This window comes from Dromaius novaehollandiae, chromosome 6 (assembly GCF_036370855.1).
Source record: "Dromaius novaehollandiae isolate bDroNov1 chromosome 6, bDroNov1.hap1, whole genome shotgun sequence".
Lineage (NCBI taxonomy): Eukaryota > Metazoa > Chordata > Aves > Casuariiformes > Dromaiidae > Dromaius > Dromaius novaehollandiae.
In genome coordinates this window covers 49,400,669-49,416,074 of record NC_088103.1, presented here as the reverse complement: position 1 = coordinate 49,416,074, position 15,406 = coordinate 49,400,669, and the positions used below count along the sequence as shown (strand labels likewise).

General features: G+C 47.1%; 1 protein-coding gene across 1 annotated transcript in view; it reads right to left on the bottom strand.

Moving 5' to 3' along the window:
- Positions 1-15,406, bottom strand: part of INPP5A (inositol polyphosphate-5-phosphatase A) — a 235,323-nt gene that overhangs the window by 14,759 nt on the left and 205,158 nt on the right. Inside the window, 1 exon segment of the mRNA XM_064514432.1 lies at positions 8,499-8,572. Coding sequence (XP_064370502.1) covers positions 8,499-8,572 — 74 coding nt within the window.

Genomic DNA, 15,406 nt, shown 5'->3' with positions numbered 1-15,406 from the left:
GCTGGTAGTAGATGACTTCCGCACCCCCAAAACATGGGGGTGATTTGGTGGGGACGCTGACGAGCAAGAGCAGCCCACCAAGAGATTAAACCATCATCTCGTCTTCCAGTTTCACGCAAACGGGCAACTTTTGAAATACATACAGTGGCACCGACGGGGTTTAGTACAAAAGGCAAAACTCTTTTTCTTTGAATGCCTCTGCGGAAGGGAAAGAATAAATGCGAGTATTTAAAGACGACCTTGCTTCATGCAGAACAGACTAGTTCACTCTCTGTAGCGCAAGTTACACCAGAAAAATATATGTATCGTTGTGCAACCTATTCGAATAAAAAAAGGTCATGGGACAAACACAAGGGTAGCGAATAAATAAAGATTATAGGCTAAACATGATTCTGCGGGCATAAAGGAGCAGGGGTGGAGAGAGGTCCAAGGGAGGGACACTCTTCCAGGAGCAAACGAGATCCAACCCGTCTCTCTCGGTGAGAGGTGTCAAAGCTGAGGCGTTATCGGCGCAGGGGGTCTGCTCGAGGGGAAAATCACACAGAGGATATCTAAGGCGCAAACATATGTCTAACCAGTAAATTACATGACAGCCTAATGCAACCACAAACAAGGACAGGTCACTTTAAGAGAATGATTAATGCAGGCGATTGCTGTGCATGCAGACTTATCTCAAAGCAAACCTTGTAGCTGGGTGTGAACCCTTGCTCAAGTCAGCTCCTATCTCTGCTGCGCTGCAGCTACAAGAATAATTATAATAATTGATGGAGAGCAGCGATAAAGCTAACAATTGCCCACCTGTACGTCGGCTGACCGCAATGTCGTTGCTTCTGTTTTCACAGCTAGCCCCCGCGCAGCGACTGCGGACGCACCGGCTCCTTCCCGGCCGCGCGGAGCTCGCGGCTTGCTCGCGCCGGCTGCTCGGACGGAGCCCACGCGCGAAGATTCAGCGTCGCGCTCCGTCTCCAGGGGCCGAGGCTGCTACGGGCCACGTTAGATTACGAAGGGTAACGAGAGGAAAACATGAATATTCACTAAATTAGGTAAAAGGGCTCAAAATATAGGAGAAATGGGTGATTTCTGAAAAATGCTAGGAGGACTCTTTACTTTCCACGTAAGGACAGCGAGCTTGTAACGCGCCCCACGACTGCTGTGAGCCCCTTCCCTGCTTGCCTTCGCTTTCGGGAGCTCCAGGAGGACTCCCAGGACGCGGGTCCCCACTCCTAATTTCTCTTTTTTGCATTTGCTTCCTGCGAAATAACCCGGAGGAACCGCCCCGAGAGCAACCCGGCTGCCTCCGCTTGCAGGCGCGCGGCTGCCCGAGGGGACACCATCGCCCACGCCTGCGCCACGGCTGCTCGTCCCCGCGCCCAGAACGGGTAACCCAGAGCAGACAGGCTACACGGCTACGAAAACCCCCTGCAACAGCTCGACGGGGTGCTCTTCTCCCAAAATCGGGTCCTCAACCAGGAGGTTTAAACACTTTACTCCTCTTTTTAAGACCTCTTATGTCAAGTTTCAACCCACAATAAATTCTAATGGCTTGTTATAAACTTGCGAACCCCTGGAAAATAGCCTTTTTCGGTATAAAATGGAAACCCAGCCGGTCCTTCTCCCCGAGGACCAGGCGCTTTGCCGCCTGCTCGCTTGCGTCCCGCCGCGCGTCCCGTCCCGTCCCGTCCCGTCCCCGCGCCGCCGCCCTCCCGCGCTCCCGGGTCCCGGCACGCCTGGCTGACTGCAGGGCCGCTGCTCGCAGGGCAAAGCCAAATTCATCACGGTGCGCGGCGGGCAGGCCTGTCGCCCGGCCCTGACGGGTGCGGCTTGAGCAGAGCGGTGCGAATTTAGGGCTTGCGCTGCGCTCCCCGAACGAGCCGCGAGAGCATCGCTCCTCCGCCGCCCGAGCTGCATCCCCAGCTGCCACGGCTTTCGAAACGGAGTATGAAGATTTCAGACAAAACTTGCACATAAGCCAGTTCATCTAAAGAGAAAAGTATAGGCATTTCCTTTAAAAAAAAACCTTTAGTATAAAAATATATGCCTAGGTAACTGTCACTGCTCCTCCTGAAGTTAAGGAGTAGGGATGGAGAAATTAATTGTAGAAGATGCAGACGTACTAATATCTCATACAATTAACACATACAAAAATGTCCTTTCCATTATGGCTATTACAACAGAAGACTCATTTCAATTTTTAATGAAAACTGAGAATATGCTAGAATCCGATTTGGTAGTTCCTTAGTTTGTAACTCTAAGTGCTTTGGCACTTCTGAGGACACCTGAACTACTAAATACTTTCTAGAACAGTAATACAGTTTACCCTAATTTTCATAACCGGAAACTTGAATTTAAAATTAAATTCTGAATTTAAAATTAAATTCAATATATATTGAATATATTATATTGAATATATTATATTGAATATACTTCCATAGTCATACCTGAAAAAAAGTACTATTAAAGATAAACACTTCTGGCCACTCTCTTTATACGGAAGACTGTTCAAGGGAAGAGGCTGGAGGAGATCTCGAAGAGGAGATGCGCGCAGGGCGTGCACACGTGCTGGTGCCGCTGCGGTGAACGCGAACGGGGACAAACTCGGTTCCTTGCTGGAGGTTCCCAGGGAAAGTGCTGGTCACCACTAACGGCACCCCAAAGCTCCTCTCTTGCAAAGATGCTCTCCTTCACGGGGTGCCCTTCACCATAATACGGGCACCACGGAAACGGACTGTTTTCTGGCTTCCTATTATTTTAACTGGGATGTTATTCATTTGTTTTTTTTTAAAAAAAGGAAGTTTTTGCTCAAGGCGAAGCCTTCTCCTGAAGCTCGGGGCCGGTCCTGGATGGACGCAGGCGGGGAAGGCTGCCGTCTGCGGTGGCCACTGACTTCAAAGCAGCAAAGCTCTCAACTCCCGGCCAGCTATCGTAGTGCATCAATATGATCTCGAGATGATATCCAGAGAATAAACAGTTTATGCTTATAAAAAATGAATTTATAAGTAACTCAGTCTGTTGCAACTCCAAGGGATGTGACCTTTCCCATCCATCTCAAGAGCACATTGACTCCCAAGCACAACGCTAGCTTTTTGAGGGAAAAAATTCTCAGCCAGGAATGAAACTGTAGGACTCCATGTGCAAATCAGGCTATTAATTACATGCACAAATGATGAAGCAAATGAAAGACAAAAGAAAGTTGTCCTAACTGGCCTTTTATTTTTTGAGAGATGTGGAATCCCTATTAAGTGTATTCAACGACATTTTAACTGAGAAACTCTGCCCTCGATCCCTGGCCAGCATCTCGTGATGCAAGACCATAGCACTATGGATATGGACAGCAATCCATAGGCTGAATCGATGGGCCGTAATTAAAATACCATGTACTCTCTCATGGTTTGCATCTTCTATTAAAATAAGAGGCTAGTACAACTTTGCCTTAGCAGGGTAAAACTTTGGTCTTTGGTTTGAATGTATGAAATGAAGTTAAAAAAAAAAGCCCATCTAACATTGATAAAATTGTATTTATATGTATTGTATGAAAAAAGAACATAGTATAAATTGGTTATTAATTATAACAGCTTATAACTTAGATTTGCCCAAACATACTGAAGCTCAGGCAATTAATGCTTGCATTAAGAAATGCTGTGTAAGCAAACTATCATTGGATTTGAAGAGAAAGGCAAAATGCAAAGAGAATAATAAAAGTGGAATTTTGGTCTAACAAGTTTTTCCTCAACTTCGCAAAGCCGAGGCTTTTATATTTAAGTATTGGCTGCTGTAAAAGTTCACCCGAATTCACTAACAGATCTGAAACACTTCTTTAAGGCTATCATTACAATCTCTTACAACTTCCTTTTAAAGTCAAACGCTCACTTATTAAGCCCATAAGCCTGACACAAAAAGTGACTTTAGACCTTTCTCGGTCTCTCCCTCAGTGAAAAAGGCTTTGTTTGTTAAATCTGCAGCACAGACCGGGGTACCAGCCGCTCTGCAGCGAAGAGCACCGACGTGCGCAAAGAAGTAGCTCCTAAATGCGCAGGGCCGATCCTATTCTCTCTCCTTTAGCCAGAAATACAAAATCGAGTATGACTGGATACATGACAAATATTGCTTACATTAATCTTATGTTTACAAAAAGTACAGCAAAGTGGCCAAGCCATGATAAACTACAGATTTCTTTTCCAGGGGAGAAGGAAAAACAAGAGGAAAATGGAGAAAAAAATGCCAGTAAATTAAATCAAAACAGGCCACATTTTTCATTTCTTTCTTGGTTAAGTGAAAAGGCTCTAAGTAAAAAAAAAAACAAAAAAAGCAAAAAACCTTACATTAAAAACATTGCTTTTTGCCTATTTAAAAAATCTGCTTTTACAGTTAATAGCACATTGTCGCCACTACTGCAAGAGAAACAAAAATAAATCACACTATTTCTTCCAGGAAAATCAGGGCGCTTAGTTTCACAGACAGAAGCAGGACATTTTGACCTGCAGTAAGTCCAACAATTAGTTAATCACTGCTCTTTAGGCAAAGCTTCCCCCGGCTCAGCGACTGCGAAGGACTCCGGCACTGGCAGTAGAGTCCCTCGTCAACGGAGTCGGAATAAAATTAGGGTGGATGGGTGAAAAAACCCACCTGTTTTGCTCTTGTCTATGCATGTGTTTAGGTTGTTTGCTGTACATCTTCTGTTTTTATCGATATTCTCAATGCTCTGCTTGAATTCTAAGAAATTCTGCGTTACACGAAGCCAGCGTCAGCATCTCTTCCCCGCCACGGAGGAGGTGCCAGCTCTCAGTGCATAAACATTTTTGCCTCCTCAGTCATGTTAGAGGTAAATTTCTTACTGTTTTTAGTTTTCAGCAGGCAAAGGAGCGTGCTCGTCCCTTCCGAGCTGCCCTGCGATGGGAATTGGAAGGAGCCGCAGGGCCGGGGCTCGGTGGCCCTCGGAGGCGGAGAGGGCACCAGCGCTGCACAGCGGTTTGGGGCAGAAAGTGAGGAATATCGTTATATCCAACTAAAGTAACAGCGCAGTTTAGGGAGCTGGGCTCTAATTACCCAGACTTTGGCCAAAACATCTATCTGGACCTCTTCATTCTTGCAACGGTGCTATGGGATCCTCCATGGCAAGAAGTGGTCAGGAGCTGGGTTTTTCACCCGATTTCAGACAAGAGGTCCGAGAACAACGCGACGGCCGACGACGGCAGGGACGGGCCCGGCAGCGGGGAGCTGTGCCGAGACGCCCGCCCGAGCTGGCCCCGCGCGCGGCAGGGGCCTCCCGCCACCCCGGGCTCCGAGCCCGGGACCAGCCTGGCTCTGGGACCGCAGCGGGACCTGAGCCCACCGCAACGGGACCGCACATCAGAAGGCGCCGGGGGCTTGGCCACCCGGACTCGGATCTTGCAAACCAGAGGAAACTGCCGCTAACGAAACACTTTACCTCCAGTATTGGTGGTGTGTAGGAAACAAAACAAGGACATGAGCCCAACCTGGCTTTGGTTTTGCAAGGAAACAAAAACAAGCAATAAAACCAACAGTGAAGGACGTGGCAGCAGACAAGCTGCCACCAGTTATGAGGCTGGTGACTGCTCTCCTGGGGGACAGTCCTAGGGCTCTAAAGAGCAGTTTCCTGCAATGCCACCAAAGCCGGCGTGCATGCGGGCAGGGAGCGGAGGGAAGGCAAAGCTCACGTTACAGGAGATTTCGTTCATTTGTTTCATTACATCAAGAAGACAACGTCAACATCTGGGTTACATCCATGGCCTGAACTATCACAGGGATTTTGGGGACGCAACGTCTTCACCTGGTCTCGCAGTTCTTACCACGGGTCCATCTCCAGCGTAGCACTTTATTTCCTACTTTTCTTCCAGGTGATAATAGACTCCGGCAGTAGATGCAGTAGCTTAAAATGTTAATGGGTTCAAAATACACCACTTGGATGTTAATGCTCCGTGTCAGGGATACCAGGACAGCAGAGAGTACAAACGCAGGTGACTGATATTTTAATTCAGCTCCTCTCGCTCCTGTTAATTTGGTCCATTCCCCCGAAGCACACATTAACTTCAGCTGCTGTTTTAATAGCAGCGTCGGCGGCTCTCAGTTACGGCTCTGACAAGCTCTCTTATTTACTCCCAATTTAACTTCTAATTCTTTTGTCTAACATCTTCCACTTTCCCCCAGGGCTTCTTTAGTTCCTCATCCAGTCTCACATCAAGCCACCTCCAAGCTCCCTTTTGGCCACACGGGAAACGGCGCATCGCAGCCTGCCAGCGACGCCTATGTGCTTCGGCTTCTGACGTCTGAAACAGCAAAGTAAGGTCCCCTACGCACACAACACTTCTTTTTTTTGTCCCCAGAGCAAACCCCTTATGATCTGTGATCATAATTTTCATCAGCCTTTCCCCCAACAGTCTAGATTAAAGAAAACCACCCTGAAGCTCTCCAGAAACGCCATCGGGGCACGTATGCACGGCGGCCACCACCCAGGCTGGTACCTGCACATCACCCCCCGATGTCCATCGGAGGAGCTAACGGGAGGTGACGGCAGCAGTTTATCGCCCTCTTCGTGGATCAGTGTCAGACTGAAACACGGCAAACCTCCTTCCCAGTCACCCGCTTCAACCAGGGGAGCTGAGACCCTTCCTTGTCCTGCTCCAGGGGAAGGTCCTGTGCCCATCTCGCTCTTCCCATAGCTTTTCACTGCTCTCCCCCGGCCCTTAGTAGCTGCAAGGAAAGTCCTGGGTTGTGTCCATTCTACGGCAAACTGCAAGAAACTTGGCCACTAAAATAATAACAGAAACCTCCACGGGGATTTGCACGCCTTTGTGACTTGGCCAAAAGCTCTCACTATTTCACAGATAGGGCAAAAGTACAAACTTAGACCCGACGACTACTCACGCTAAATTTCAAATCCTTGCTCTAGAGCAAAGAATCTGCAAACATCCACGGAACAACGGATTTTTCTGCATTATTCTGGATGCAAGGTTTGCTGGGACTCGTACTTTGTTTGCAAACTGAAGCGCTGTTCTGGATGATTTTTTCTAAGAATTTTCATTCTTAAGCAGAAAATCTAAGCCCATATGGTTAAGGCTGGCAAAGCTATAAATAAGCTAAAAAACAGGACAAGAAGTGGCAAAAACAAGCACAAAGTGACAGAGAGATTTAAGAGGTGTTCCCAGTCTTGCCCACGCTATTTACACCCAAAATGTGCCACGCTATTTGCTTTGGGAAGCCGAGACCTTCGTCTGGGACCTGCTACAACTGGAGTCTGAGCCGCACATTCACTTACCTGTCCTGAGAACATGCTTGTGTTTTATCACACATCATTACAGAAACTCATTTTAGATGGACAGTTTTCACTGAAAATTAAGGGAATTAATGTTTACTTTAGAAGAAGCACTAAACTTGGCGAAATCCAATGGCAGAGTCTCTCTGGCAAAAAAATTCACATCCATTTCCCCTCACTCACCTCCTTTCCCCCCGACCAGGTATGCAACTAATGAAATACACTCAAAGAAGTACACGCTGCTGGTCCTCTGTTATCATGCTCAATCAATAAGAACAATTTAGAGCAGCGGTAGCCTCTCCGTGCGTACTCCCTTCGTCCCGAGGGAGCAATATAATCAGCACCGCAGCTGGCGGGTGAGACATAATGAGATTACGATAACAAAAAGGCAAGCTTTCCAAATTTTTTCCCGGTGTATGCCAAAACATCATACTTTTCTTTCTGTTCCTAAAGGACAAAATACCACGATTCAAGAATACTGTATCCGATTTAACAGATATCCATATATATGCATCTATGTAGAGAGATATATATATAACATACATAAAAAGCAGTCTCTTACCTATGGCTTCTTGTAACTTTACATTAGCTTTCTTTGTGAACACAGTATTCCTTTCCCTCAAAGCAACTGTGAGATGTGACTTCTCCCTTCTTGGAAGGTGGACATATGTATTTAAAAATCTGTCAAATTTTCCTTAGATTTCCCCTGGACAGACTACCATCTACAAACTCTTGGTTTTGTTGGGTAATGGTATCTGTCTATTCATGGCTAAAATTCACGTAAGGGGATATGTCAGATTAAAATCATATACGTGCATTAAAAAAGGCAAATTATCCTAACAGTCTTACTAGCTTTAGGTTTACTAGGCTTACTAGGTTTACTAATGCCAAAAAAAAGCAGAACCTACATTCTGGTCCCCTTTCTTGATATTTCTCTTGGATCCACCTCGAGCAATGGCACTAGACTCCCCAATTCCACCTCTTCAAGCCTTGTTCTAGTGAGTGTCACCTGCTCGGCAGTTTTCAACAGCTCGAGGCCAAGACTGTCTTTGTGGTCGCAATAAAGCATTTTAACAGGGTTTAGTGCATAGACGTAACTATACATCTCTTAGTGAGGTCACGATCATTCCTGCAACACGCATGCGAACACCCAGATTTCGCCTACAGTGCTAGTAAGGATTATGCTTTAGCGAGATAGTTAAATAAACAGCTTTTACATGAATCTTACCTGGGAGGAAACGAGATGTCCAGTTCATACAATCTGTCTTTAAAGACCGACAGCTCTCTGTCAAATTCTAAAAGCTATAAAAAACAGAAATAAATGCATTCACTCTTTAATGTTGAACTGAAGCATTTTAAAAATATTAAATTATTAAAAACAAAATAAACAAAGACTTTGATTGCATAGCTTGAGGCGTATCCTTCATTCAAGGATTTTTAGAGCATAGTGCAAAACACAATACTATTCTGATAAATAAGCAGCTCATTAAGAAGAGCGTTGCAATCATTCCTTTTCACCCCACTGAAACAGGTAACACGGGCTCTTCACATCAGTGACCTATATGTACACTTACTATTTCAAGATGGCTAAATTTTTTCAAATTTTATTAGCAATCTCTTCAGAGATAAAGCAGAAGTACAGCAAATTGATACGCTAATCAGCCCACAAAAAAGTCAGCAGAAGTATCGTATTACTTCGTATTATCTTCAGCCCAGATAAGGAGGTACAATAAACACAGGGATGTGCAAATCATTCTTCCTGAGCAAAGACAAGCAGTATTTTCGCACACCTACTCGGGGTGGTGCACGTCAGATAGCAGAAAAGGAGATAGGTGACGATAGGCGAAACGTGCTCACGGGCAGCGCCAAGACACAGCACTGCAAGCAGACACCGAGCAGAGATGTTCGCAGGTCTACATTAATGTCCTGTATAAATATTAGTCCTTGCCACGTTTGTTTTCCCCTAGACCTCCGCAGAGAGGACAAATATCAGTAGCTTTTTGTTCATAACCAAAACCCGTTGAGGACAAGTCCGTGGCAACGGCCCGCATTAAACCAAGGACCGTCCTGACGGACACGATCGACCCCGTTTCAGAACGGCGGTGGGTTCGGGTCCGACGCCCAAGCGAGTCGGCGAGCAGAGGGAAGCTCGTAACCCGCACGGCTGCCGGCCGCCCTCCCCAGTGCCGCTGTCTATCCGCGGCAGCGCGGCCCCGAACGGGTCCCCGCCGCGGCAGCGCGTTCACCCGCCGCTCATCAATCACGTCCCGCCGCACAGCTGTGCCGACACCGCCGCGCGGACGGCAGAGCTGCCCAGAGCGACGAGATCGTGTCCCTCTCCCCCCTCCGCCCCCTCATCAATCACTCCTGAAACGTGCAATTAGCAGCTGCTCGTACACATTAATTAGCTGTGTGAAAAGCAGCTACCTGAACCACCTGCACTGCCGATCAGCCGCCTCTCCGCGGCCCGCCCGGGCTCGCGGCCGGCCTCGCTCCGCGCAACGCGCAGGCGGGTGCGACCCCCCGGCAGCCCTCCCTGCCCCGGGGCACCTCGCGCCAAACGCTGCGCTGGAGACGACTTCGCAGCACAAGCAGTCGCAGACACTCTGCACGTGTCTTCACACCTGAGCAGATCTTCACATGTTTAATACAAGACTTTTGCAGAAGTATCTATAAATATCTGTGCGGAAACTTAAGGTATTTATCCAATAATATGGTGCTCAATGCTAAAAAGAAATGTGGGGTCAGTTCAGCCATTATTCTTGTATAAGTAATCTTCGTGATACACACTTCACGAAAAGATGATCCATTACACTTACGTTTTCCAGCTGTGACTCTACATTTAAGCGTGCACAGACAGATGTGCAGACTTCATACGTACATACGAACTGGCTATGAAAACGAATGTCACCACCCTTTTCCAAGTACCTCCACCATTAAAGGTGCTAGCTGCTCACCATGGACCTAGCAGAGGACAGAGGTCTACCATCCCAATAAATTTTTTCTTTGAAATAGATATCTTTTAATAAAACTCCTGTTTTTCTACTACCGAGCAGAAAGATCACTCCAGGCAAGTGGAGGATCAGAAAAAGAGGGTTATTTCTGACCGGGCGACTGCGAGGACGGGGCAGAACAATGCTGCACAGAACACAATGGCGTGAGCGGCTCACGCCAAGCCCGGGGCGGGAGATGCTCAATAGCCGCGTTGTCCCCTCGCGCTGCCTCGGCGCTCCGGACCGCGCTCCCTCCAGCCCTGCTCGCTAGGAAGTCTGCAAACTGAAGGCAGGCTGCGGTGTAGAGGACTAAGCGCTCCGACGCGCAGGTTGCCGTCTCCGCTGTCGCTCAGTGAAGGTTTCTGGCGTTTTTATCTGAGCTGATGGCTCAGCTGTGTCCCCTGCTGTGCAGAGGAGCTGCTGGCGCTGGTGACGGAGGTGGCAGAGAGCGCGAACGAGGCTGGGACCCCCACGTCCTCCCAGGCAGAGGGGGATCCTCCAGCCTGTGATGGAAAGGCTAAAAACTCACGACAACTCAATTGCATCCGAAAGCCCAACTAGGTGCCTGAAAGAAATATTTAGGAAACGCTAATTGCAGCTGAAGAAAACTCATGCTCATGTGAAAAAGAGTGAAATATGTTGACTTGAGCAGATTATTTGCAGAGATTTTAATTTCTTGCTATGCTTCTACTATATGAAACATTTTCTTTCCTCAATATGAAGCGACAGAGAAAATTCGTATTTGCCTTCTTGTTGCAGTATCTGTAGCCTTCTGCTCAAAGGTGCCCCAAAACTACGCAACGCAAGCAGGTGTCTCGCGCGCTGTTATGCACAGAACTGATGACTTCTTCATGCGTTTCGCCCGTGCAGTGGGAACCTATCTAGAGCTTTTCTTTATCTACCTGATACCGTTGCAGACAGAGGGATGATGAGGGTGAGGAATGATGAAGTTCTGAATTGTATGTTGAGAAAACGCCAGTCAACTTTTCAGTAGAAAATCTGTTTTAACTATTGCCTTTTCAGTGTTAGTTTTTTTTTTTTTTTTTTTTTTAAATAAAAGTCCTCATTCAAGCCTGTTATCTCAAAATGCAAACTTATTAGTGAAAAGCTGAGGAGTTCACTGGGCCTTGTCATAACCCACTGCGGATGCTGCTGTCCCTCGACCCAAGTCAGCAGGAGCCGGGGTGGGACATGGGCAGGTACCACTGCATTTCATCCTCTCTATTTGCTTTATGGCAGCTACAGGGCTGTCTGGATTTCCTTGGCACTGGAGCTAATTAATAAAAATTAATATAGATCCATTCAATGCCAAGGACTACAGGGTAACGTCTTTATTTTTAAAGGACATACCATTGTTTTTTAATAGGAAAACTTAAATATATTCTATTCATGCCAATTTTCAGGACAAACCTCTCAGTTATTTACATATTTAGATTAAACAGCATCGTGAATAACATCATTGCTGTAACAGTAATCATGAATGCGTCTGCTCACTCTAAATGATGTGGAAATGACAAAGAAATTCATTTCAAAGCCTAAAAATCAATACATTGTTCCATTTAATTTACTCATTATATGATCACCCTCAAGAACCAAACCCTTAAGGTGTGACACGATGCACCGGGCTAATTTCAGCAACTGCACAGAGATTTTAAAATACTGTAGCTGGCAGTTAATTCAAGAACTCTGTGTCACAGGCAGTTCAGAGGAGGGTTTCCTTTTCCAAACTCAGTTTCACCAGTGCATTTATAGGTAAACGACAACAAGGATGAGGTAGGGGCTATGTTTTATCTGGTGAAGCTTCTCTGAGTTGCTGGTATCATGCCAAGATATTTGGCCTACAGCGTCCAGCGACCAGCCCAACAGGAACGCTTGACCAGCACCTTCCAGAGGAAAACGCCAGCCATAAATACGAGTAACGTATCTACACCGACACAGTGCGCAGCGAGCCATAGGGGCAACGTGCCAAACGCATGGCTACAAAAGCATGCGCTGCGCGTCCACGGATGTGCGATTAGTATTGAAAACAAGTTAAATTAATTGATGGGAAGGTACGTATTTCCATTGAGCAACCTTCTAGAGCCAGACGTTTCCAACAGTTTGCACGCCAAGCTCCTGTGGCCTGAGCAGGAATTTGCTGGTTATCACTGAAGTTCTTTGCCCGGAGCTAAGGAATGACGGCGTTGGCACGGAGGGATGTCCCAGGGTCGCTGCGTGGGTCAGCTGCAGTGCCCACCATCTCCCGGGGCGCTTCTTCAAACCGGTGTTGCTCCAGCTGCCCGCAAAAGCTGCAGAAAAGGGGTTTTTCTCTTCCTTTTTCTTTTCAGCCCAAACTATCACGGAACATCTATTCACACAAAAAGGTGAAGGTAAAAGGAATACGTGATTCCAGCGTGCAGCGCCCGTATGCCACTGAGCAAGAGGAATGGGAGCAGGACCGGAGCGATGGTTTCGGTACCGAGCAGAGCTTTCCCACGGGGACTGCAGGGAGGTCTCAGCCCCGGGGCCGGGCAGCGGCTGCAGACCGCGGTCCCTAGAGCTGCTGGGGCTGCACAGGGTAGGCAGCGTGCGTCGTGGCCAAAGGCAGCACTTCACCGGAATACCGAATTTGGCCGCTATTTAGCTTGACAGTAATCAAAGGACTATAGCACAGTTTGGACAGCTGCAGAAATCAAGGCAATTTTGCTCGCCTCGGTTTAAAGCAGAGGCACGCTGGGAAGGTCACTGTCCATCAGCGCGCTGCAACGAGCCGCCTCGGCTAAAATCACAGAGGTATGAACCCTCTAAAACAGGGCAACTTAATCCAGTCACTGGAGTAGAACAACGGCAATTACTCATCAAGACCTACAGACCAAAGTCGGAGCACTGTCAGAGCAGGAGGTGACATTAGCAGCATTCATCAAACCCATCTGCAGGACCCACCAGAGAATTCACAGCTGCGAAAGGGAAATGAAGTTTCGGACCAAAAAAGGAGATGAGCACACAGAAATGACCTTAGAGAATTAAAGTATGTGGGCACTGGTCAGCGTGGCCTCCTTTGCCAGTCTTGTACAGCACACGGTTTTTTCAAAAGACTTTGGAAATACAGTAATTTTATCCAGCTTTCTGGTCAAAGAAAAAATATTCAGGAACTGATTCAGCAGTCTACTGCCTTCAAAAAAGGTCTGTGGAAATGCTGCTCCCTCCCACTTCTCCACCAAAATGTCACACACAACTCTGCTCCGACCTTACTTTAAAGCTACTGTTTTTTCTAGCTAAGATTTTGTAAAATTATCCATTACCATGTACATCTGAACCTTTATTTTCTTTCCCTCACAGAGCCATTCTTTAGAATCAACAGTTTCACAGGAAAAAGCAAACATTATTAAATACAAATTTACCATTTACACTACTTTTGTAATTATTATTTTTCTGCATATTTCTGAGAATTCACCCTGAATGATGGTGTTGTCAAATCATCAATCTCCATGTAAACGTAGATACATGGCACTGCACCAAAAACAGCATTCTTAGCACTAAAAGGGTTAAACACAGGCAGTTTAAGATCGCTGGCACTGAAGACTTCATGTACCTGCACTAATCCAGAAAATCCCTGGCTCAACGGGAAGCTTCCCCAGGAAAACACTGTGGTGGTGTTTTTTTTTTTTTGGCGAATATGCCTATCCCTCTTGGGAGACACTCCAGCAGTTTAAGGGCATGAACATTTTCAGATAAGCAATCTATCTTTGTTTCCCACAAAACTGCCCTGGAAAATGCAGTTAAAAATAATATTTCTGTTTGAGAAATATGCAGGCTGCTTAAAATATAAAGAATATCTAGAATATACAGTCTATAAAGAATATATAGTCTATAAAGAACAGCAGTTTCTTGTACAGCCTATTGATTATAGCGCAGTTAGGAGAGACTACGCCTGGCCCTGTCTCACTACCGTTCCCTTTCGTGACTCCTTGGCTGCCTTCTCCCATCCCGCCCTCCTGGCGCCGGCTGGGCCAGGAGACCCGCGCCCGTGCCGAGGAGGACGCATGCCCGCGGTGCTTCCCCGGGGCCTTCGTGATGCGCCAGGCGCAGTAACGCTAAAGGATACCGACTTTGCAAGGGGGGATGTGTCCATGGCTTGGTAAGGCACGGTTTTGGTGAGCATCCAGCACGCTACGGGGGAACGTGCTTCGGATGCACCGCTGGGACCTGAACTCAGAAACACCCCTCGGTTTTGACTATCTCTAAACCGGTCAAGTGTCTTCTCCAATAGTGGCCGATGGACAGACTCCTGCACGCCGTGAACCAAGCGCTGAAAGGCACGAGGAACGATATATATATGGTGCGGCCAGAGCTGGAGCGTTTCTAAAGGTTCCTGCGATGCAAAACTCCTCTTTCTGACGGATGCTCGGTGCCTCGTGATGGCTGCTGGCCTTGTGATACACCCCAAAATCGTATAAAACGGTGAGTTCAAACTTCTCCAACGTACACATCCCTGCGTTCTCGGATCTTCTCATTATTTTAAACGATTTCCCCCAGAATCTTGTAGTTTAATTAGTACTCAATAAGGAAACTAAAGGTGAGTACAGGTAAAGGACGTGCTGGTTAGGTAAAAGTAGGGGATCAGGCGGGAGCACATCACCGCTCGCGGCCCCCGCCGAGGCACCACGGCTCCCGTCGCAGAGGGCTTCCCGGCCAGCACCGCTTTGCGGTGACTTCACCAGCCGGGCAGAGTCTCAACGCGCCTCCGCTGTTTCCCGATGGCAAAACCACACGTATATCCCGGACTCTGCCCGGACAGATCCCCGAGCCTGCACCGACTGCAGAAATCGGGCGCTGCAAAACTGCACCGAGGCACAACCGCCTTTCCAAAGCGTTTACAAGAACAGACGCTCTAACACTACTGTGATTCTTCTAAAAGGAATTATAACACATCGTGTTACATATATGCATTACAAACTGCGCACAACAGCCGATAATGAGCTCATTCAAAATGGCTGGAAAGGCTGAGTGGATGCTAACTTCAAAAATAAAAGATTTTAATTAGGAACATCCCACTTGTAAATGTGACAGATTTACTGGATTAGTTTATGAAGCTTTAGATGTCCGTCACTACGAAGCACAACATGAGTTTGTACCATTGGGAAATTAATATTGTAGGATGTAT